At 31.3% G+C, this 25215-nt stretch overlaps 4 protein-coding genes across 5 annotated transcripts; 3 read left to right on the top strand and 1 right to left on the bottom strand.

Annotated features, from left to right (window-relative positions):
- Nucleotides 1-613: 613 nt before the first annotated feature.
- LOC124916622 (DNA repair protein RAD4) lies at nucleotides 614-5892 on the top strand. Its single transcript, XM_047457361.1, has 13 exons — nucleotides 614-784; nucleotides 1157-1257; nucleotides 1472-1843; nucleotides 1950-2042; nucleotides 2463-2555; nucleotides 2730-2831; nucleotides 2962-3011; nucleotides 3094-3825; nucleotides 4309-4519; nucleotides 4580-4774; nucleotides 4849-5004; nucleotides 5088-5297; nucleotides 5366-5892. The coding sequence occupies exons 1-13, from the start codon at nucleotides 742-744 to the stop codon at nucleotides 5744-5746; spliced, it is 2739 nt and encodes a 912-aa protein (XP_047313317.1). The 5' UTR covers nucleotides 614-741; the 3' UTR covers nucleotides 5747-5892.
- Nucleotides 5893-6049: 157 nt separating this feature from the next.
- Nucleotides 6050-8858, bottom strand: LOC124916623 (senescence-associated protein AAF, chlorolplastic). 2 transcript variants are annotated; one of them, XM_047457362.1, is made up of 13 exons: nucleotides 8737-8858; nucleotides 8030-8401; nucleotides 7846-7953; nucleotides 7698-7771; nucleotides 7544-7620; nucleotides 7402-7473; nucleotides 7252-7320; nucleotides 7128-7174; nucleotides 6943-7066; nucleotides 6791-6859; nucleotides 6604-6707; nucleotides 6456-6531; nucleotides 6050-6378 (listed from the first exon to the last, which is right to left on the bottom strand). In XM_047457362.1, the coding sequence occupies exons 2-13, from the start codon at nucleotides 8374-8376 to the stop codon at nucleotides 6217-6219; spliced, it is 1329 nt and encodes a 442-aa protein (XP_047313318.1). In that variant the 5' UTR covers nucleotides 8377-8401; nucleotides 8737-8858; the 3' UTR covers nucleotides 6050-6216. The 2 variants fall into 2 exon arrangements, with proteins under 2 accessions (XP_047313318.1, XP_047313319.1); XM_047457363.1 differs by having other exon boundaries at nucleotides 6146-6388.
- Nucleotides 8859-9653: 795 nt separating this feature from the next.
- LOC124916112 (geranylgeranyl pyrophosphate synthase, chloroplastic-like) lies at nucleotides 9654-11476 on the top strand. Its single transcript, XM_047456846.1, has 2 exons — nucleotides 9654-10309; nucleotides 11035-11476. Exons 1-2 carry the CDS (start codon nucleotides 9654-9656, stop codon nucleotides 11474-11476), a joined length of 1098 nt encoding a protein of 365 aa, XP_047312802.1.
- Nucleotides 11477-14582: 3106 nt separating this feature from the next.
- LOC124916111 (rhamnogalacturonate lyase B-like) lies at nucleotides 14583-17256 on the top strand. The gene is made up of 13 exons (XM_047456845.1): nucleotides 14583-14618; nucleotides 14693-14815; nucleotides 14902-15021; nucleotides 15120-15255; nucleotides 15319-15489; nucleotides 15571-15729; nucleotides 15815-15924; nucleotides 16000-16090; nucleotides 16168-16309; nucleotides 16386-16542; nucleotides 16630-16746; nucleotides 16815-16941; nucleotides 17023-17256. Exons 3-13 carry the CDS (start codon nucleotides 14909-14911, stop codon nucleotides 17254-17256), a joined length of 1557 nt encoding a protein of 518 aa, XP_047312801.1. The 5' UTR covers nucleotides 14583-14618; nucleotides 14693-14815; nucleotides 14902-14908.
- The last annotated feature ends 7959 nt before the right edge of the window (nucleotides 17257-25215 follow it).

Genomic DNA, 25215 nt, shown 5'->3' with positions numbered 1-25215 from the left:
GTAATTACGAGTTCGTTAATTTATTGAATAATGTTTATTATTTTTTCTTTTCATATAATGTCTTCTTAGTGTGTTTAAACTATGTTCATTTTTAATATACTTATATATATATATATATATATATATATATATATATATATATATATATATATATATATATATATATATATATATAAACCCAATAATAATTAAAAAGTATTATCAAATATAATATTTTGATATAATTAAAATGATTTATTTTATATGGATATTCGATTTATTCAAAAGATTCAAATAATCACTATAAATTTATTAATTAATGATATGATGTACACTTTTTTTTTTAATATAATAGTTGATTTTTTGTTTTTTTAATTGTTATTATATTGTTTTTTGGGTAATTTTATTTAATTAATTAATTAATTTAAAATAAGTTTAATATGAATTTTTAAATTTATATAATTAAATATTTAAACAATTATGAAATCGAAACCGACACAAAAGAAACATAGGGCAATTTCTCATGAATTTGTCTTCAAGTTCTTCCATATCAAATAATTAGAGGACTCTTTTAACAAATATAAGTCTTCCCTACGACGTCGTTAGGTTCAGATTTGGACACGTCCATTCTTCTTTGCCCAAATCGTCCGTCCGATCAGTGAAGAAACCTGCCCCCCCGCCTGACCGGTTATTTCCCGGGAGCCGAACAACAAGACCCACTCTCTCTCTCTTTCTCTCTGTCAAAGTCGAAGACAAAGAAAGATGCGAACCAGAAAGCAAGCCGAGCGTGAGAATCAGACAAATGGTAAGAAGTTATTGACAATGCATTTCTTTTTGTTCTGCTGTACAAGCTTTCTCTTTTATGGGGTTAAAGATCAGAGGGACGAGATGGGTTTTAGAACAATCTTCATAATCGAATTACACTAGTATGTTCTGTATGTCACAAAATAGGGCGCGAAATTTGAAGTTTGAAAGCTTTAGGAACTTATTAGTGTCACTCACTCTATTTATCGCTGTTATGGCTAAAACCCTATAACAATCTAGTTTTCATTTCAAAACCAGGCATTCTGACAACTCGAATATATTCTTAGTTTCCAAGGGTATTGAGAAAGGACTAGTTTCCAAGTTGCATCAAGTGCTCATAAATTAAATTCCTCCAATGGTGTTTCTATTTCAGGTTCTCTTACAGCAATATCACACGATTCTGTTGGCAAGATTTTGAAACGAGCAAAAACCAATCCAAGGAAAAAAGACCAAGGATGGGAGGATGTAGACAAGGTTTCTCTTTTCTCATTCTGATCTGATTGTCACTCCTAGTAGAATATTATTGCATTTTTTTTATCCACCACGTAGTGATGTGTTATGCATGATTCTGACCATTCAGTTTATCTTGCCAAGATAACATTTTAAGCTTTTATTGTTCATGATTTAAGGGTTTTTGTAGAGAACTGATTACTTCCTTCCCGTAATATCTATTATACTGGTCTTTCAGATGAAAAAGAGTTCAGATGCTGGAGAAAGGAATACTGAGAAACCAGATATACAAATGAAAGAAAACAGTTTACAACAAGAACCATGTAGTGACGCGTTACCTAATATGGAAGGAGGAAGCTTCCAGAGTAATCCACCTGTGGGAGAAGAAATGGATGTACAATGGGAAGAGGGGTCAACATCCACTTTTCTATCTGCAAAGAATCACTCAGAGTCTTTGGTTGCCGCTGTAACTAATGAGAAATCCTGTAAAACATCAAATTCTCCAGACATGCATTCTGAATCCATGGCTAAGTGTATGACTATAGAATTTGATGCAACAACAAAGTCTACCCCAAAAAAGACTATTCGTCGAGCTTCAACTGAGGAAAAGGTGAATTTTGTTTTTTTACAAAAATATGCAGTGTAAATTCTACTGCCCTCTCGTTAATCTTTGCTCCTTGCTCCAATAGTTGATACCGTTTCCAAATTACTCATAGGAAATTGCTGAGCTTGTGCATAAGGTCCATTTACTTTGCTTACTTGGAAGGGGAAGGTTGATTGATGCGGCTTGTAATGATCCTCTTATTCAGGTTGATAGTGTATGATCATATATTATGTACACTAAATAAACCACTCCCCTCCTCCTTTACATGTTATCATATCATGAATAGTTTGGAGATTGCAATCATAATTACATACTATTAATCAATAACCATCAACCACTCGCTCAAGTGGAAAGAGTCTTGAACTAGGATCCTGGGAGAAAACCATGGTTAAAAAAAAGGTTTATGATTTGCAAATAAGACCTGGAAGTTTCCTCAACGGCAGATAAAAATAATACCCACTTGAGATCTACCCATGATTCCACTAATTCTTTTATGAATTAGCATTTCAATAAAAGTCTATGAATGCCGACTTTTTTGTTGGTAATTCTTCCTATTCTTGTCTGCTTCCTCCAAATATTTGAATGAAAGTTTATTTAACTACTAATTTTTTTTGTATAATGACAGGCTTCACTACTGTCAATTTTACCATCTCAATTGTCTGAGATATCAAGGATTGAAAAATTGACTGTCAAGGCTTTGGTTCCAGTTGTTCATTGGGTACGACCTTACCTCTTTCTCTTTTCTTGGTTCTGCTTTTTGTGTACTGTCTTCATTCTCTTTATGAATCCTTTATGGTTGATTAATATATTGAGAGCAGCCATTTTTTTTGTTGGGTTATTCTTTTGAATGTTATATGCTTAACAATTTTAGTTGTTTTTGCATGCTGTGCAGTTTCATAATAACTTCCATGCTAGAGGTACAACTGATTCAAAGCGATCATTTAGTTCAGCTTTAGTGCATGCTCTTGAGACTCGTGAAGGGACTTCAGAGGAGGTATTTATGTGTCTTTTCCATGTCCATTATCTAGAAATATAAATGCACTAAACTATAAGAACATTATTGATTTCACAAGGACTGGATGATTCATATTCAAATGATCTGATGTTTTACTCCTCGTTTCCAGGTTGCTGCTTTGTCTGTTGCATTGTTTAGAGCTCTTAACCTTACAACCAGGTACTTTTTTCTTTTTGCCCAGAATCAGGTAGAAGATTCTACCATTCTATTTCCCTTTCCTAATTCTGCACCCAATTTTCAGATTTGTGACAATCCTGGACATATCTCCAGTGAAACCTGAAACTACTAAGTCTGAATCAACTGATGAGCATGCAAGCGCTCGTAAAGGCATATTTGGTGCTGCAACATTGATGGTGTCTAGATTAGATCAGGCATCTGCTTCTTCTGTTAAACAATTTTCATTAGATGATAGGACCAATGCAAGTGAAGCTTTTTCAAAAGACACTTGTGGATCCAAGAACAATAAGAGGTTATGCAACTCCAATAAATTTAAAGAACCTTGTGTGGTTAATCAGCAAAAACTAGCTTCAAATGCAGCCTGTGAAGGCTGTGATGATGAACTCCCTGTCAAGAAATCTGGGGATCCAAAGAGAAAAGGTGATTTGGAATATCAGATGCAGTTGGAAATGGCTCTCTCTGCTACAGCAGTGGGGGGTTTAGACTGCAGTTCAAACCCCTCAGGAAATTCCGCTGCTCTTGTTAAAAGAATAAGAACGGATGAAAATGAAGATTCTACGCGGTTATCTCAGGGGATATCTACTGCTATTGGATCAAGAAAAGTTGGAGCTCCTCTACATTGGGCAGAAGTCTATTGCCCTGGAGAAAACATGACAGGAAAGTGGGTTCATATTGATGTAGTTAATGCCATTATAGATGGAGAAGAGAAAGTAGAAGCTGCAGCTGCAGCTTGCAAAACGTCTTTGAGATATGTTGTTGCTTTTGCAGGATCTGGGGCCAAAGATATAACTCGCAGGTTCTTGATTTTGGATCTGTTTGTTTTATAGATAATACTAATGTGTTCAAAATTTGGTTTGTTGCATCACCTCTCTAAGTTCATAAATTCTGAAAAACAAACAATATATATTCTCCATCACAATTTCAATCCCATTTGAAAATAGCCAGTTTTAAAGCTATTTTTTTAACGTTTTGTATAAAGATTGTTTTCTTGATCATGTCATGATCTAGATTATAGTGTAATTTTTTGTTCCATTCCATCTAAAAGATTACTTTTTGGATTTGTGTGATTTTTACTTCATTTGATATAAAAAATATTTTTCTCCATTATTGTGATTTTTGGAAAACATAACAAACGTATTTTTTTACGGATCAAGAGGTGGATCATAAAATATAATAATAAATAGGCCTACGAAAATCAATATGCAGCTTCAATATTGATAAGTAATGAAGCTGTGAAGTAATATTCTCATTTCAATATTGTGAATACTTTATTATTCAGGTATTGCATGAAATGGTACAAGATAGCACCACAAAGAGTTGATTCTGATTGGTGGAATGCAGTATTGGCTCCACTAAAGGAGCTGGAGTCACGTGCAACAGGTGGTGAATCAGTTAGACATGAAAAAGAAAGCGCATTGAATCGGAACGCCCTTGAGGACATGGAGTTGGAAACCCGAGCATTAACTGAGCCTCTTCCATCTAACCAGCAAGTAGGTTTACTCGTGGTTTAGTTGATTTAATATCTTCTTTGATTTCCATTCATTATGCAGGCTTACAAAAACCATCCCTTATATGCACTTGAGAGATGGCTTACCAAATATCAGATACTACATCCTAAGGGTCCAGTATTAGGGTTCTGTTCTGGTCAGCCCGTTTACCCACGGGCTACCGTGCAAATACTACATACCAAAAACAGATGGCTGTGTGAAGGGCTTCAACTCAAAGCCAATGAGCTTCCTGCCAAGGTTATATAATCTTCATTTTATTTGAGTAATTTTTTAAGTTTAATTTGTTTTATTTCGATTTTACATGTTTTTAGGTGTTGAAATGTTCAAGGAGACTGAACAAGCCGCCACAAGCATTTGAAGGCGGTGACCATGAAGAAGAGACTAGTAAACGAGAAGTTATGCTCTATGGGAAGTGGCAGACTGAACCTTTGATTCTGCCTCATGCTGTCAATGGGATTGTCCCAAAGGTGAAAATTTTATTTATGTTTTTAACCTATTTCTATATACCTATAGGCTATACCTGAGAAAACATTAATATTTCCTAATCTAGAATGAACGTGGCCAAGTCGATGTCTGGTCCGAAAAGTGTCTACCCCCAGGAACTGTGCACTTGAGGCTGCGGTTTGTTCATCTTGTTGCAAAGAGGTTTGAAATTGACTATGCGCCTGCTATGGTTGGGTTCGAGTTCCGTAATGGCCGTTCTTTTCCTGTATTTGAAGGAATTGTGGTTTGTGCAGAGTTCAAAGAAGTAATCTTGGAGGTACGCATAAAATTAAACCCTTTTTCCTTTTAGGAAAGACTGATTCATGAGGTGGATCTTTTGTTCAGGCATATGCAGAACAAGAAGAAAGAAGAATGCTGGAAGAAAAGAAGAGGAACGAAGCTCAAGCTGCTTCTAGATGGTATCAGCTTCTTTCATCCATCATAACGCGTCAAAAGCTCAACAATCGCTATGGAAATAACAATAATAATAATACTACCTCTACACACATCTCTGCAAAAAAGCCCGAAGTTTTCGATGACGGTGGATGCAAGGACAAGCAAATCAGGCAGATGGAGTCGAATACAGGTGATTTGTTAGCGAAAATGGGAGAGGAGCACGAACATGAGCATGCCTTTGTTTTAGATGAGGAGTTGGATGATGAGACGAGTTGGATGCGAACAAAGCGATGTTACTGTGGGTTTTCTATTCAAGTGGAGGAGTTGTGAGCTCAATTCTACGCCATGGTTGGTTTGATGTATGTGAAATAGTCAGTGTTTTGTTGGAATAAAAACAATGTTTCATGACTTTTTACCATCAAATTCTGAAAGCTAATAGTAATATAGAATGAGAAATTTACCTGATAGTTTGTTGAGATTTTCTAGGTTTGCACTAGTTAAAGTTAAGTTTTAGAATTTTCATTAATCTAAATAAACATTCTGTTTTCAAATGGGCCAATGAACAGACAATTAAGGTAAAAATAATGCATATTTTACTTGGACCATACATATTAGCAAGAAAACACTAGATTAGGATGAAAACCAATTCATTACTGAGATTAAAAAGAAAAGAAGCAAAAGTTACATTCATTTTAATTACTTGTATGATTAGTGGAGCTTATTTTTTCACTGGTAGTATAGTCAATTATATAGGGCAAGCTTTTCTGCTATCTACAAAGTTTCCGAATATAGCCAGCGGATCATGTTCGTTCTTGGTCACTATCTAAGTCCTTTCCCAGCTCCTCCTGGTTCATCATGAACCTCCAGCTATCACCCTCTTCTATTTCCCATTGTTTCTCCAATTCACTAATTGCTCTCGACGCTGCTCCAGCAATCGATGGATTGCTATCTTCAGCTAATCTCTGCACAAACCTGTCAACTCTTACTCATCGCACTTTATTATCAAGTGAACGTAAAAAAGACACCCTAATAAGAATACCTGCAATGCTCCCATGCCAGCGTTTCCAAGAGTCCACATAGAGGGTGCTGTTGCCAAAGCATTAGCCAACGCCTTTCTGCAGGAAAAAATATACAAATATCAGTTCACTTTTATTCTTTGGGCGGTTTTTATAGATGGTTCTTATTACCTGGTATTTACATCAGGAGAGCTTGAACATTCAGCCAGTAGAGACACACTGCTCTTTCCATCCATGGCGTCCAGATCAATCAGTGTTGCAACTAGTAATTCAAGCTGTTTCAAGATAAGGGTAAATAGAGATTCTCGGGGTTTTCTGTTTCCAAAGCGAACTATATATATATATTCTGCGAATTTACCTCTTCTGGATCAGTGTAGTCAATTCCATCAGCTTCATAAAAGGCAGATGCCATGCTCAAGTAAGCTTCCTGCCAATCCACCCAAAAAAAATCCTTCCTTTGATTATTATGTTCTTATCATTCATTCAAGACATAATAGAACATAAGAAGACCTGAATAGCACTTATCCGATCAGATGAAACTTCTCCAGGAAAGAAATCGTGTGTTTTTCCATTCTTTTCAATAGTTATATGTCCTTGAATGCTCTCTGATGATGATGAAGATGAATCCCTTTTCCTGGAAATTGGATTCAGTTAAGCAACCATATTATAAACAACGAGTAAGAAAGGTGACTTACAACTTGTACATCTCTGTCACCATCATATCATGGATGTTCTTCACAAACTGTAACATGTACAAGAATAATCATGTTTTTTCTTTGTGCTCATAAATCCTTGATAACTAGAATAATCGAAACTTACCTCTAATGCTGTCAGTGCATCTTCCAAAGCACGTTGTTTGGCAAAGAAGTCTGCTCGTCTCAAGTCAGCCTGTAGTGATTTCAATTCTCAGGTGAACTAACTAACTAACTATATATATAATCAGCAATTAATGAGTAGATAATGAAGAACCTCCAATGCTCCATCACTCCAGTGTTTGTCAGCAGCTTTCTTCAATCTGGACTCTGCTTTCTCTTTCAAGATCTGTCCATGCGGTTTTGATCCAATGAGGAAGAGAGAAAAGATCAAGAGTATATTGATAATACATACATACCATCGCGATATGATGAAGAAATTCAGCTTTTCTCTTCACATTGGTGTCGATTTTCTCAGTATCCTTTCTCGCACGAGCTAACAAACAATGCAACAACACAATCACCAATGTTTTCATTTCAAACATGTAATTAATATTAAGATAGTCAAAATACCGTCGAGCTTGAGAAACCCTGACCCAATTATGGCAACATCTTGACGCGCCCGTTCATCCATACTCATTATACTCCTGATAAAGAATGATTTACAGCAAACTTCCACAAAAAGAGTACTCTGCATATCGAAAAGGGTACTGAAAAATACCGAGAAAGCAAGAAAATATCACTCCGAGCCCTTTCGTTTACAAACTTGGCGTCATTGTAGATAAATTGGCATGCATCTTCTAATCTAAAGACATCGGAATCTTGTGCTCTATATAACATTGAATAAGGATTAGTGTGAACTTGATAATATATAGGTTTGATTTTATAATAGAATGATGCTAAACCTTTTCGAGTCTGGATTTGAATCGCTATAACTTCTTGTACATTCTTGTTTTTCGGTGGTGTTCTGGCGACATATTATAGTTGGCAATCGTGAAAAGAACGAAATCCTAGGCTTCCCACATACATGCCATAAGGTGGTTTTAGAAAACTTTAAGAATGAGTGTCCACTGCTTTGTCTTCTTCTTCTTCTTCCTAGCTGATCACCATCATGGAATGAGCCTTGAAAGTTTATATGTCGTGGTGACTTAGCAAATGCACGGTTATGATCTCCACCTCCTAATTTACTCATCTGTGTACTCTCAGTAACCAAGGAACTGTTAGAGACACTGGTTGCAGCAGTTATTGCCATGGATGATTTGATTTAACACAAGCTTCTGAAATCAGAAAACAAACCCCAAATTGAATGGGAAGGTCAAATTCTAGATGATACAAGACAGTTCCCACGTTTTCAATTGAGTAATTTAGACTCAATGTTGCAATATAATAGAGAAACTGAAGATTCACCACAGCACATTCAATCAAATGAAAACCCCAAATTCTAAAACAAAAGATCCCCCAAAGAAAGAAAGGGCACATCATCATCAAGTAAAGGATGTAAGCAATCTGAAAACTCTGAGATTGAGAATATAAGAAGAAAAACCCATGTGGAAAATCAGCAGGAAAGGGCGGGGGATATGAAAGGAAGCAGATTTATAGTGATGAGACTTACCCGTAAGGGGAATATACGAAGAACAACAATGTAGAAGATACCAGAACCCACTTCGTGAGATTGGAGCTAACTATTTTAGACTTTTAGTAGAGAGTGAGAGGGTAGAGAGAGATTGTACAGTAAAATGTAGACCTTACATAAGAGATGGAGCCTGGAGGGACCATGCAAATGATGCAGACCAATTTCATCCACAAATTAACCCGTGGCCCCTCAATTGCCAACAGATACAAAACAAAGAAAGATGAAAATGAAATTTCACAAGTTCTTGCTCCTCTGTAGAGGGTTCTATTGCAGCCAAAATACATCACATGAACATGAACAGCTGATAAGATAAGGATGCTGAAGTGGCTCACAACCAAACCAAACCAAACCAAGCCTGTTTAGTTTCCATTTTGGGGTTTTGTTTGGTCGTTGATTACCATGTTTAATAATTGAACAAGAGCATCATTATTTAAAGAGTTAATTGTTAATAATTGACTTTTGCTGTTTTAAAAACTACTTTTTTTTTCATTTATAACTTTGAGTTACCTTATAAAGTTATAATTTCTACTCTTATTATTTTTGGTTTTTAAACTTCTAATGATTAAAACCTTGAGAAATATTTAGATATAGATGTCATTATTAAGAATGGGATGAATATATTTTGAATATAACTTATATTAATAAATAAAAAAAATGCAGGCTTGAGTAGGAGATTTGGCATTTCTGCAGAGGAATATAACCTTAAAAAATTCCACAACAAAATGGGAATCTAAGGACCATATTCAAATAAAATATAAGTAACAAAAATACAAACCGACCAGAATGGCATAATCATGCATCTTCCATAATTATTCTCATCAAACAGCTAGCATATATAAATACAAAATCTTTACAACATGATCACTCACAAATATTCCTCTTCAAGATAAAAAAAAATGGCCTCAACTCTCATTCCAAACTTGTATGGAAAAAAGAGCTCAATATTTCTTCATGATCCCATCATTAGAACCCGAAAAGGCTCCAGCATCATGCTCAATATCATCAACTCAAAATTCTACATTAAGGCCATTCATGTTGCGAATTCTCAAACTTCAAAATTGAAAGAATTACGGAGGCCATTATTAAATCTACCTCAAGATGATCATCATGAGTTTCATTTTCAAGATTACATCCAATCCAAAGGACTAAAAATCAACAAGGCCCTTGATTTATCAATTCCTCTTCAAGAGCCATTCAAGATTCACGATGCCATGAGATACTCCCTTCTTGCCGGAGGGAAACGTATAAGACCCATCCTCTGCATAGCCGCTTGCGAATTGGTCGGAGGAAACGAAACCATTTCCATGCCGATGGCATGTGCCTTGGAGATGATTCACACCATGTCTCTAATACATGATGACCTCCCCTGCATGGACAACGATGACCTAAGACGGGGAAAGCCCACCAACCATAAAGTCTATGGGGAGGAAACCGCTGTTCTCGCCGGCGACGCTCTTTTATCTCTAGCCTTCCAACATGTGGCGGCACACACCCGCTATGTACCATCCGAACGGGTCGTCCAAGCCATCGTAGAGCTTGCGTCTTCGGTTGGGTACGTACTCTAATCAAATCTTATTTACCCACTCATCCTAGCTTATATGATACAAAACCGAAGAACTCCTTAAACTAAGTTCTCTTTTTTATTTAATATAAGAATACACGAACCATAATCGTAATATCCACCTCAATTTAATTAAAGGGTTAAAAGTGTGAATCAAATCCTTATTTTTCTTTTCTTTAAGAACTAGGGTCGACTAATAAGGTCATTACGAGTTTGCAGCGGGTTAAACAATACCAATATCAATTTGACATGTTTAATGATTCGGGTTAAAATCTCTAATATGAAACTGAACTATTTATTTGTAATTGATTCAAGTCCGACTTGATTGATCCGATTAACTTCACTAAACTCGAATTCAACCTAATTTAACTCGGTAGTGATAATATCAGTCTCTTTAATTTAGATTAAAATGACATTAACACAAAATAGTAATAAAGTTAAATTACAAATCCTTTAAATAAGTATGAAAAATTAAACACAAAATCCTATAATTTGTAAATAGGTTAGTGGATCTAATTTAAGTTATTTCAATTCGATTCAATTTTCACATGTTTATTAAACAAGTTAAATGGGTCGACTTAGAATTCAAAATTATATTACCTATACATGATTTTTATAGTATTCGGGGCGGGTGACCTAGTTAAAATATATATAAAAAAAGTTATTAAATCTTAATTTGAAATTATATTGATGTAATTTATGATATGTAAGTGTAGGTCAGAAGGTCTGGTGGCTGGGCAAATAGTTGATATAGGTAGCGAGGGAAAAGAAGTGAATTTAAAGGATTTGGAATACATTCACATTCACAAGACATCAAAGCTATTAGAAGCAGCGGTGGTTTGCGGGGCGATTTTAGGTGGTGGGGATGCGGCTGCGGTAGAGGGTGTGAGGAAGTATGCAAGGTGTGTGGGGTTGATGTTTCAAGTGGTGGATGATATATTGGACATCACCAAGTCATCATCGGAGTTGGGAAAGACTGCCGGAAAAGATTTGGTAAGCGACAAGGCCACATACCCAAAGTTGATGGGAATCGAGGGGGCAAGAGAGTTCGCCGGAGAGCTGGCTAGGCAGGCCGTCGACGAGCTGGGTTGCTTTGATCCGGCCAAGGCGGCGCCATTGTATCATTTGGCCAATTATATTGCTTATCGCCAAAATTAACTTAATTAGATGACTAAATGCATATTATGGGGTTTTATATAATCAATCATTAATGTATATATATATATATTTCCTCCCCATTAAAATAAATATTTTTTAATATTATCAAAATTTGTTATTTTTAGTTATGTCAAAAAAAAATTAAAGAAAAACATTAAAAACAAAAGAGATATAAAGGATGAAAGAAAAATAATGGCATTTGAAAACAATTAAAGTTGGAGGTGGAACATTAATGTTTTTAATTTTATTAATATATACATAATTAAATTAAAAAAAAAATCAAAACATTGTTTCATTTAAATTAATAACTCAATAAATTATTAAAAATAATATATAATTTGTAAGTAAAATATTTTTTTTTCAAATCCAACTCCATTAATTAGTTTCAAATAGAACCATAATAAATCAGGAGAACCAACTAACATGCATGATGGAACTTTTAGACCTTCTTCAGATTTGATTATACAAATAATAATTCAACATCTTTTCTTTTAAACTTTATTAATTAAAATATATTTTATATTTTATTTACAAAAATATATTTTTATTTCACCTATTTAATCACTTATTTGTAGTTCATCTTCATATCACCAATTTTTGTCTGCTAGATTTATTTAACAATTGATAAAAAAACACATTGAACTTTCTTTAATTTGTACAAATAAGTTTATTTGTAAGCATATGCATGCTGGTAAAATACAATAATTTTCTGGTCTTTTGCCTAACTTTTGTGGTCAAATAAAAGCTCATTCTTTCTTTCATAACTGTTTGCAAAGTCAAAATAAGTTTTTTATCAAGGTCATATTTAGTCGCACATAAATTTCAATTGTTTTTAATGTTTTTTTTCAAGAAAAATGTTAATTAAATTATATAACAGTACTATTGAGATTTGAGACTCTTTTATTTATTTATTTTGCTAAGTAATATATTTGGAGGTCCTTAAAAAGAGGAAGTAAGCTTATGCATTAATTAATATTATGTTAACTTCTTATGTTAATAACAACACATAATAAAAATCACTAACATAATACAAATTAAATTCCCACATAAAATTGAATTTTAGATCAACATTTTGGTGAAGTTGTTGATCCATTTTCTTTCTACAATTACTTAAAATTGCTACTTTGACAAATAGAATGTCATCTGAAAAATTGAAGCTCCTTCATATGAGAAATTCAAATACATAGCTTCTTGAATACAATAAAGGTATTTATACGATTCTTTATATGATTTCATTTTTTTTGTTATGTTTTGCCATTTAATAGAACTTAATTATTCTTACCCAGGGCCGGCTCTGGGTAAGTCCTTGGGCTAGGACAGCCTACTCCCAGAGCAACCCAATTATTAAATTAGTAAGATATTTTATTAAATTTGTTATAATTTTAAACAAAAAGTGTTGTACCTTAGTGGTGGAAGATAAGTACGTAAATCTTTCAGTTGACTGGGGCAGCCCAAATCTCAGGGCCGACACTGTTCTTACAATATGTGTTAACGTTAAATTGTATCGTATATGCCTTAATTTATCATAAATTTAATCATTTAAGATTTTATTCCAAACGAACTATACATCATTTTTCTTGACTTGTCACCTTATTCTTTTAATTAATTTGTCATATCTATAAATTAAAAAATATTCATATTAAAAAATAAAATGAAGAAGAGTTTCTACCCAATTGCCATCATACCACATTATCACATTCCCCAAACCTACACCATTTATAGAGAAATAAGTTTTTCTTTGTTTTCTTATCTAAATATTATTTAATTTATAAACGTGATAAATTAATTAAAAAACGAAAGAAAATATCACGTATAAGAATCATCCATTTAAAAGAAAGTTTTAAATAACTAAAATTATGATAATTCAAGTCTCTTATGTCAAAATTCAAAACTTAATCTTGATCAATTTAATATAAATAACTTAAATTCAAGTCTCAAATAAAGTTGAAAAATTAAAAAAGAAACCATTAAAAAAAGAAAGTTATGAGATATTATATAGTAGACATTAATAGTTTAATGTAAAGGTATGTCCATAAAGTTTAAAAATAAACTATTCATATCATACAAACATAAAAATCCTTGACGTCGAATGTATTTGAATTAATATAAAAGGGATAAATTAATGTAGTGCCAAATTAACAAGGGCTTGTATTCACGATAAATATTCAACGTATACGCGGTGTTACCTTTTTGAAAAAGATAAATTCAACGTGTGTTAATATGACCAGTACTGTTTATAATGGATTATTCAAATATGGAAAAATAACATATATACGGACAAAGAGAGAATTTGGGCAAACGACCTAAACAAGTCGTTAGCCTAACAAGTAACACCAGCATCATGTATACTATTTTCTTGTGCTTAATTGACTAATTAGAAACTTCGATTAATGCAATTGTTTCTTTTATGTATTTACTTAATTTGTAGCACTTAAAATTCCTATTTGGACCGCTCTTTTTCCACTAGTCCCATTATTATTATTATATATATAGAGCCAACTCATTTATGAATATTACTATCACCAATAATATCTACTTTTGGTAGATGGAGAAGATGAAGAGAGAACAAAGATTATGTATCTTTATAATTGGTTTCGTTCTTATTATGTCTCGTTTCTTCTTGCCCGCCCAATCGAGGTACCTATTTCCTTCTTCGATCTCCCTCTTTCGATTTACAGTTTCTCGATCTTATCTAACTCATAAATCAAGCCAGGAATCTATCCAGCCGTCAAAATATTACAAATGATCAAGAAGAAAAAGAATCACGGAACCCTTCACTAAGCTATCACAACATCGGCAATAATTACGTAAGTAATTAATCAAATCTCTTTATCTATCTTTACAAATATTATTTCATACAAATTAAATCAATTAATATATTGAATATATGTAGATTGTATTAGACAATGGCAACGTTAAAGTGACATTAACTACTCCGGGTGGAAGAGTCATTGGAATTCAGTATCATGACATTTCCAATTTACTGCATGATAATAATAACTCCGACTCTAATAGAGGGTACGTCGTAATGATTATATATAACAAAGTCATAATTCACGACGATATTAATAATTAATATTGTTTGTTTTTACAGTTACTGGGATATGGTTTGGAATAGACCATCACATAGACAATACGATCAGTAAGTTTACCGACATATATATCTTTAAATTATTTGTAATTAATTAATCTTATTTCATTGTACGACACATGCAGGCTGGAATGCACGAGTTATAGAATCGTGTTTCAAGACGACAATCAAATAGAGATTTCTTTTACTAAGACATGGGATCCTTCTAATGACAATGGCGTTACTCTTCCTCTTAATATTGACAAAAGGCTAGCAAATTAATTAATTAGTTTGTAATATATATGCTAATTAATAATTAATATTTCTAATGATTAATTAATTTAATTAATTACAGGTATGTGATGATGAGAGGAGTTGATGGGTTTTATACATATGCAAAATTTGAAAGGTTTCAAGGATGGCCATCTATGAGCATTGACCAAACAAGGGTTGCTTTCAAACTTAACCAACAAATGTTAGTATACAACTGTTAGTATACGAAATTTAATCACGATTAATTGATTAATTCCTAATTAATAAATTAATCGTATCGATTTAAATAATGACATTCAGGTTTAGTTACATGGCGGTATCGGATACAAGACAAGGAATTATGCCAACTGAAGAAGATCGAATTCGTGGAATTTCTCTTGATTATAAAGAGGCTGTTCTTCTCACCGATCCATCTAACCCATTTTTTAAAGACAAGGTATGTTATTATTTATTTATTTAATCAATAAATGCATATTAAATAATTTTTCTTTTTAATTAGGTGGATGACAAATACCAATTTTCAAGTGATATAAAAGATAACCGGGTCCACGGGTGGGTATCCTCAAACCCGGCTGTTGGCTTTTGGGTCATAACGCCAAGCAATGAGTACAAAATGGGCGGGCCACTCAAGCAAGAGCTTAGCTCTCATGTTGGACCAACTAGCTTAGAAGTTAGTAAATCAAATTAATTTATTTATTTATTTGAAATAATTGAATAAATTTAATTATTTGTATTATTAATGTTTGTGTAGGTATTTTTTAGTTCGCATTATGCTGGGGAAGTGTCAATGATGTTTGCAGATGGAGAGCCATGGGAGAAGGTCTTCGGCCCGACTTTCATCTACCTTAACTCTGTTTCGCATGACATTAAGAACCCTGGTTGGACCCTTTGGGAGGACGCCAAAAACAGGGTATGCAATTTTTATTAAAACATAACTTTTTATTTTAATTTTGTATAATTATAAGTTATAACCATGAATCCATGATCATCATCAGTTGATGGAAGAAAGTAATAACTGGCCATACAATTTCGCGCGGTTGGAGTCTGGTTTTCCCGGTTCTAAGGAGCGTGGGGTGGTTTGGGGTCGATTACTCGTCCGTGATTGGTACCATATTAATTCAATCTCAAAACAATGTTTTGCTTTTGTTTTTTTAAGACATCTTATTCTTGGCATTTTTAGGTATATGAGCCAAGGGATCATGAATGGAAGCTATGCTTATGTGGGTCTGGCTGCACCAGGGGAACCTACTTCCTGGCAGACAGAAAATAAGGTTAATTTGACTTATAATAATGCATTTGTTGTTCTAACTATTTATTTAAATTAAGAAAACATATTTTGTTTTAACAGGGATATCAGTTCTGGACAGAAGCTGACTCGAATGGCCAATTCTCAATAAAGAATGTCCGACCAGGGAACTACAATTTGTTCGCATGGGTCCCCGGAGTCATAGGAGATTATCGTTACGAAATTCAAGTCAATGTCACTCAAGGCATGTTTATGTCTTAAATGTTTAAGAAGAATTAATTATATAATATTGAGGCTCTAAACTAAAAAAATGTTTGTAGGTGGGATGATCGGGCTTGGAGATATTGTGTATTGGCCGGTTCGGGCAGGGCCGACCTTGTGGGAAATTGGTGTTCCTGATCGAACCGCGGCTGAGTTCTACGTGCCAGATCCAAGACCGGAGCGAATCAACCCTGTTTTTGGACAACAAAAGGACAAGTGAGTAGTAAGATATATAATTAAAGTAAATTAAGAGGGTTAATTTTTTTATAAGATCAATTTTGATTGATGTTATTTTGTTTACAGTTTTAGACATTATGGATTATGGGAACGTTATAGTGACTTATACCCTGAGAAGGATCTCGTCTACACTGTTGGAACCAGTAATTACTCTAAAGACTGGTTTTATGCTCATGTTACTAGGTAAGGTAACAGCAATATATATTATTAACCCTTATCATGTCTTGTTTTAAAAATATGTTATAATGCAGGAGAAAAGCAGACAATTCACATGTGCCCACAACATGGACAATTTTATTTGATCTTGTGAATGTCAATAAGAATGGAACTTATTACTTTCGTATAGCTCTCGCAGCGTCCTCTCTAGCGCGATTGGAGGTAATTACAATACAAACACAAAAACTGACAATTGTTAATTTAATTTTGATTAATTAATTGGGTAATGGTTTGATTTTGAAGATTCGAATCAATGATCCGAAGTTGACACAAGCAGATTATTTGACGAGAATGATTGGGAGAGATAACGCGATAGCGAGACACGGGATTCATGGACTTTACAGGATGTTGAGTTTTAAGATACCCGGATGGAAGCTTTGGTCCGGTAGAAATGCCTTTTATCTTACTCAGTCAATAGGCAACAATCCTTTCAGTGGATTCATGTATGACTATCTTCGGTTAGAAGGCCCTGCATGAAACCACTCATCCAAGTTCATATTATTTATTAATTTAGGGTTTTATTTATTTATTGTTTATATAGAGAATAAAATAGGAGGATACATTATTTTTGTATCTCTTGTTATGCTAATGATTAGAGAAATAGGAGGTATATATATAATGTATAGAAGAACTAGTATTTGTTTTTTATACTTCGATTCTAAAATAAATACATTTCATCTCTTATATAAAGATTCTTACTCATGCTAGCCTGACATTAATATAAAAAAGGATAAATTAATGTAGTGCCAAATTAACAAGGGCTTATATTCATGATAATAAATAATCAACTTCTACGTGTTACTTTTTTTGAAAAAGATAAATTCAACGTGTTAATATGACCAGAAAAAACAGTAGTACTGTTTATAATGGATTATTCAAATATGGAAAAATAACATACAGGTGGAGAGAAAGAGAGAATTTGGCCTAACATCAGCATCATATATACTATTTTCTTCTTTTTTTTTCTTGTGCTTAATTGACTAATTAGAAATTTCGATTAATCTAATCTATATCTATAACCATCTTTCATTATTACTTTTTCTATATCAAAATTTTTCATAATTTGTTCTTTTTAACTATTTTTATTTAAAAGATCCATATTTATTTTGAGTTTGCTTAGAAGATTATAGTGTGATTTAGATTCTTTCCATTCTTGTTTTTATTATTATTATCATCTAATTAAATTGTGAAAAAATGACAAAAATCTATTATACTCCAATATATATATATATTACTTTAAATTACCCCTATATATATATAAATAAAATATTATTTCAGTATAAATATTTTAGATAAAAATAATATTATATTCAAATTTAATAATTTTGAATGAATTTAGTTTATAAAAAAAATCAAAATTTAATATTAACATATATTTTAAAATCATCAAATATTTAAAGTTACAAAAAATTATTTTGTTGAGATTAAAATTTATTTTGTTTATTTAGAAAACTTTAGAAAAAAATTAAATATATAAACAATAAGTTACACACGAACCAATCATATTAAAACATTATAAATAAATTAAAATAAAAAATATTTATTAATTATTTAAATAATATCAAAATATAATGTTAAATATATTTGGTTGGTTTTATGTTTTAAATATATATTACCTATTTATTATATATATATATATATATATATATATATATATATATATATATATATATATATATATATATATATAAGTATTTAATAATTTTAAAATATTAAAATTTGAAGACAATAAAATATATTCTTACTGCTTTTTTAATTTTTCAAATCATAATTTGCATATCTCAAAATTCATAACACATATATAATACTACATTATCATTCTTCATTTAAATCACATTTCACTAAATCTCAAATTTGTATATATATATTAAAATGTATCATTAACATTAATTTTTATTTTTATAGCATTATAATAATTTAATATTATAATATTTTGTGTAATTTTAATTAGAGAGAATAATAAAATTTAGTGTATTAAATTTAATATTGCATTATTATTATATATATTTATATGACAAATGTTTGAAAATATTTAAACATAATATATATATATATATATATATATATATATATATATATATATATAATTAAATAGAAGTTATATAATTTCATATCATTATTTGTTTTATAATATAAAATGTTTTTAATATATGTTACAGATGTGTTTTTATATATAAAGAAAAATAAGGAGAAAGAAATAATTAAATTATTAAGGAAGATTTTTTTATTAATTATATTTATATATAAAGAAAAATAATATGAGAATTATATATATATATATATATATAATATCAGAAAGATAACTAAATTATTAAGAAAATAGAAAATGTGCATAAAAATTAATAACAAAAAAACTAAAACAAATTAAAATATTTTTATTTTGAGACAAAAAAAAATTTGATGCGATTTTTAAAATTGCATCTTTTATATTTATATATATATATATATATATATATATATATATATATATATATATATATATATATATATATATATATGACAATTGTTTAAAAATAATATGTATATACATAATTAAATAAAAGTTATGTCATTTTAAATCATATTTTTTTTTTATATTATAAAAAAATTAAATTAATTTTATATTAAATATTATTTTATATAAAATTATAATATTTAAATAAAATATATTATATGAGTTTCTAATTCTAATTTCAATTTTTATTATTTATTTATAAAGTTTTTTAATATTTTGATTTTAATTTAATAAATATTAATAGTTTTATTTTGTTTATATTTAATTATACTATATTAAAAAATTGATATAGTTTAAAAAATTTACTATAATTAAATATTACTGTAAATATTCAATCTAAAATAAGTGTTTATATAAATAAATAATAAATATTTAATTCAAAATAAGTGTTATAAATGAATTATGTTATATTAATAAACTAGAATTTTATTTGTTTAATGTTTCTAATTATCTTGTCTCACATCCTCATTTATATAATCATCATTGTCATTTTAGTTACCACTCTCAAAGACTTAGGTCTAAGGACGACAATTTAAAACCACCCGTAGTAACTTGTCCCGGTTGAGGCGGTTTTTCTCGGAAACTGAACAGGGACGTTGCGGGATAGTGTCTTCGTCTTGATCTTACTCTAATTCAACCTTAAACACAAAAAAAACACAATTAAATATATAAAATCACTAATATATTTATTCATTATATTTTAATATATTTATTCATTATATTTTATAAGAGTGAAAAGTTAATTTCTTTATAACAATGTAAAGTTTCAATGTATTATATTAAAAAAAATTGTTTATATAATTTTATTATATAATTTATTTTTAAATATTTTATAAACGGTGCTTTGTGGGAATTTCCCAAAATTAAACGGAACAAAGATATATTAAAAAATTTTCCAAAATAAAAACAGAAATGCATTCTTCGTTCCCTGGAACCCCTTGTTATCATGTCTACTTAGATCTTGCATCCCCCCACTCTCCCTTTCATTTCCATTGTACCATCAAATTTAAACCATAGTTAAATCTAGAAAATATATATATTTAGGTAGAAAAAAAACTTTGGTACATGAAATTTAAAATTATATCATTATATATATTTATATGACATATTTGAACATAATATATATTATATGATTAAATAAAAGTAAGGTATTTTATTAAAATAAATAAATATATATAAATACATAATATACGGTAGAAAAATAAAATAATAAAAAAAGAAGAGAAAAAAATAATTATATAATATATATATATATATATATATATATTTAAATAAAAAAGAAAAAAAAAGTATTGGAAATGAAAATTAATGATTATTATTCATCTTCTAAGATAAGATAATAAGTGTTTAATAAGTTATAAAAAGTTTTTTTTTTTAATTATATTGTATTATTAGTGAAAAAAAATTATATATAAAATGAATGATGAAAATGAATATATATATATATATATATATATATATATATATATATATATATATATATATATATATATGATTAGATAGAAAATGGAAAATAATATATATATTTATATAAAATTAATAATAAAAATATATTATAATATATATAAAAAAACTTATTTAAGAGGGATAGAATATATATATATATATATATATATATATATATATATATATATATATATATATATATATATATATATATATATATATATATATATATATATATAAAAAGAGATAGAACATAGAAAAGAAATTATATAATGTTATTATTTATAAATATAAATATTGTATATTAAAATAATTAAATATGTAATATTATATATATATATGATGAGAAATAAAATAAAATATATTAATTAAGAAAAATAAAAAATTTATATTTAAAAAAGGAAAATAATAAAATAATTAATTAAAAATAGATTTAGAGAGACTCATATAGGTGAAAGGTAATTATAAGATATGTACGTGATTTATAAAAAATATTATATAATATAATTATTATTTATAAATATAAATAGTTAGATAAATATATATTTTTATATCATTATTGAGAAAAAATATATTTATATAAAATTAATAATGTAAAAGAAATATATATATATATATTTAAGAGATAAAATAAAAAAATATATTAATTAAGAAATATATATATATATATATATAATGAAAAAGAAATTAAATAAAAATAATTAGTAATATATTTATGAGAAAGAATCAATATGCTAATAACTTGTATCAATTCTTCATTTTAATCTTAAGAGTTATTATATATATATATATATATATATATATATATATATATATATATATATATATATATATATATATATATATATATATATATATATATATATATATATATATATATGATTAGATAGAAAATGGAAAAAATTATATATATTTATATAAAATTAATAATAAAAGAGAATATACTATAATATTAAAAAAAATTTAATTAAAAAAACTAATAAATATTTATATAAAATTAATGATAAAGAGAAGTACATAAGAGATAAAATAAAAAATATATTAATTAAGAAAAATAAAAAATATACATAATAAGAGAATAAAAAAAATAAATTGAGGGGGAAGAGAACCCGTTGAGTAGGGAAATTTGATGAAATGGCCCCCATAACAGGGGAAATTCCAAAAAGGGCCCCCGCCTACTAAAGTTGGCAAAAAGGGCCCTTTTGCCCTGCGAAATGTCGGAAATACCCCTTCGGCGCCAGTTTTTACGCTCAAAGACGCGAATTACCAATCACGCGTTTCTTCTAAATTGCGGTGATGAACTCACGCGATTTAGATTAAATCGCGTGATTGGTAATTCGCGTTTTTAAATGTACGTGAATTACCAGCCACGCGTTTCATCTAAATCGCGGTGATGAACTCACGCGATTCAGATTAAATCGCGTGCATGGTAAATCGCGTCTTTAGTCGTATATATAATTTTTCGGCCCTAATTTTAAACAAAACCACCCCGATTCTCCCTCCCACTCCGACTTCCAAAACCACGTCTTCTCAACTGCCGACTTCCTTCAACATCGATCAAGATCATCGTTCACTCAACATCGTTCCTCGTTCAACGTCATCGACTTTCCACTCTATTCGACATCATCGTCTTTTTCCGCCGTCTATTCGACATATTCCGGTAAGTTTAGGGCTTTCAGTGTTAGGGTTTAGGGTTTATAAGTGTATTATGCCGTCTATATTGATTTATATTGATGTATTTAGGGTTTAGGGTTTGGTTCTCGTTTCGTTGATGTGTGTAAATGCTTTTAGTGTGTATATGACGAGTATTGTATGAATGTTCTTATTCTGCATGCATGCATTTCACGCTTATTCATTCATTTCTCGTTTAAGAAATGACATTTCCGTGTTTGTTATGTTCTTGTGAAGAAATGGTATTTCTGTGTTTTCTTTGACTGTGTAGGCTTAGGGTTTATCTGTTTTGTTGCTTTACTGCTTCATTTTCGTCTGTTCTTATTCTGCTTTACTGCTTTACGTTTAATTGAATGCCAATGAGACAGGATGAGTTGTTGATCTAAGAAATGACACATCATATGCTTAATGTCTTTAGAACTGTCCATTACTGCACCTTAATGTATTACTGCACCTTTACTGCACCTTAATCTATTAAGAAATTTGCAAGCATTTCTCAATGGTTAATTCGATTTGCTTATTCCCATCTTCTTCCTTGTTTTGTAGATGGAGTCCACTACAATACCCGAGTTTGCTGGGAGGGTATCCTGGAAAACCAATATGGGAAATATTGCTGCCAAGTTTGCCAAGATGAATCTAACTGAAAGGGTAGAGGAAACCCAATTCAGATTCTTATTCAAAGGGCACCCGTTACTGCGTTTCTCAGGAATGATTATACACCACATGCTCCTCAGGAAGTCCAGCTCAAATTCTATGGAGATGAAGTTCCTTGTGAATGGAGAAGAGCTGTGCTTCGGGATGAGGGAGTTTGCATTGGTTACAGGTCTCAATTTTGGGAGATTCCCTACTGAGCAAACAATTTTCAACCAGGTTGAAGCATCTCCAACTTTGGTTCTTAAATATTTTAAACGTATTCCACTTATTAGAATAGGAGACATTCATTCAAAATTCCTGTCCTGCTCTGATAGGGAAGATGCATGGAAATTGGGGCTGGTATACCTTGTTTCCCATTATCTCTTTGCCCTTGACCCGAGGAGGATAATAAATATGAAACTCTTCAGCATGGTCGATGACATCGACACCTTCCTCAATTTTCCATGGGGAAAGGTGGCCTTTAGAGCAACCATGAAGGGTTTGACCAAAGACCTTGATCGCTACAGGAAGCTGTATCTGCAGAAGAAGGATGCCGCCTCGGGGAAGAAGAACAAAGACAAAGACAAAGATGTCGATGTTTCTTATACCGTATATGGGTTCGCACTAGCCTTACAAGTGTGGACTTATGAGGTGATCCAAACGTTTGTCCCCAATCTTGCAATTAAAACGACGCTTCAAACTGAAGAGCCTGTCTGCCCAAGAATAATACAGTACAAATCAAAGAGGAAGAGCACTGCCTCTGATCTTCACACTGCCCTGCAAGGCACGATTGTTAAGAAAATGGAATTGTCTGAAGAAGAGAAGATCTTATATGCTGGGGATGACTTTGAAGATATGGGAGGTAATGTTTATGATGTCCTTTTTGATCTTGACTGCAGAAAGAGGAAATTTGGAGATATTGACGATGGAGTTCCTCATAAAAAAACTGTCATGAGGAAGAAAAGACAAATTACTCCAGCCAAAGTCAAACCTTCCACAAGAAGAAGAACCCGCAACCCTACCCCCAGCACCAGCACCAGCACCAGCAGCTCTTATTCTGTCGAGAGCGCCACGAGTAGAAAAGACGAAGAAGAAGAAGAAGACGAAGACGAAGACGAAGACGAAGAATCCTCTCCCCCAACTCCAACAGCAACAACTCCCCACGATAGATGTAGATTGGATCAACTTTCGAAGGAGCTAAATGAATTCAAAACTGTAATGAGAAACGAAATGACTCTCTTCAAAACTGAAATGAGAAATGAAATAAGTCTCATCAAAACCGAAATGAGAGATGACATAATTCTCATTAAACGGATGTTAAAGCAACTACAGCAAGGGGAGAAAAAGAAGGAGAATGAAGAAGAAAAGGACGAGGGGGATTTTGAGGTGAACACTGAGGACAATGATGTGGTGATTTTGGAGAAAGACAATGCTGTGCTTGTGGAGGAGAATGAAGTTGAGGTATGTATTTCTTGTATTTCCTTGAATTTGGATAATTGGTGCATTTCTTGCATTTCGACTAATTGAAGGCTTTTCTGTTTATTGTAGGATGGACAGGAGGAAGACAATGATGTGCTGATTTTGGAGAAAGACAATGTTGGGCTTGTGGAGGATAATGAAGTTGAGGTATGTATTTCTTGCATTTCCTTGCATTTGTATAATTGGTGCATTTCTTGCATTTCGACTTATTGAAGGCTTTTCTGTTTATTGTAGGATGGACAAGAGGAAGACAATGTTGGGCTTGTGGAGAAAAATAATGTTGAGGAGGACAATGAAAATGAAGAGAAGACAGTTGAAGATGGTGTTAAAAATACTGAGGTATGCATTTCTTGCATTTGGTGTAATTCGCGCACTTTTCCTAATTCTTGCATTTGGACTAATTGAAGGGCTTTTCTGTTTATTGTAGGATGGACAGGAAAAAGACATTGTTGGGCTCTTGGAGAAAACCACTGTTGGGGAGGACAATGAAAATGAAGAGCAGACAGTTGAAAATGGGGAAAAAAATTTCGAGGTATGCATTTCTTGCATTTGGTGCAATTCGCGCACTTTTCCTATTTCTTGCATTTGGACTAATTGAAGGGTTTTTCTGGTTTTTGTAGGATGGGCCGTTGTTGGAGATGGAGAATGTTGGGAATTTGGAGGAGAAGACAGTTGAAGATGGGCAAAAAAATTTCGAGGTATGCATTTCTTGC

Source organism: Impatiens glandulifera, chromosome 9 (assembly GCF_907164915.1).
Source record: "Impatiens glandulifera chromosome 9, dImpGla2.1, whole genome shotgun sequence".
Taxonomy (NCBI): Eukaryota; Viridiplantae; Streptophyta; class Magnoliopsida; order Ericales; family Balsaminaceae; genus Impatiens; species Impatiens glandulifera.
The sequence above is the reverse complement of the archived record's forward strand: the minus strand, read 5'-3'. Positions and strand labels throughout refer to the sequence as shown.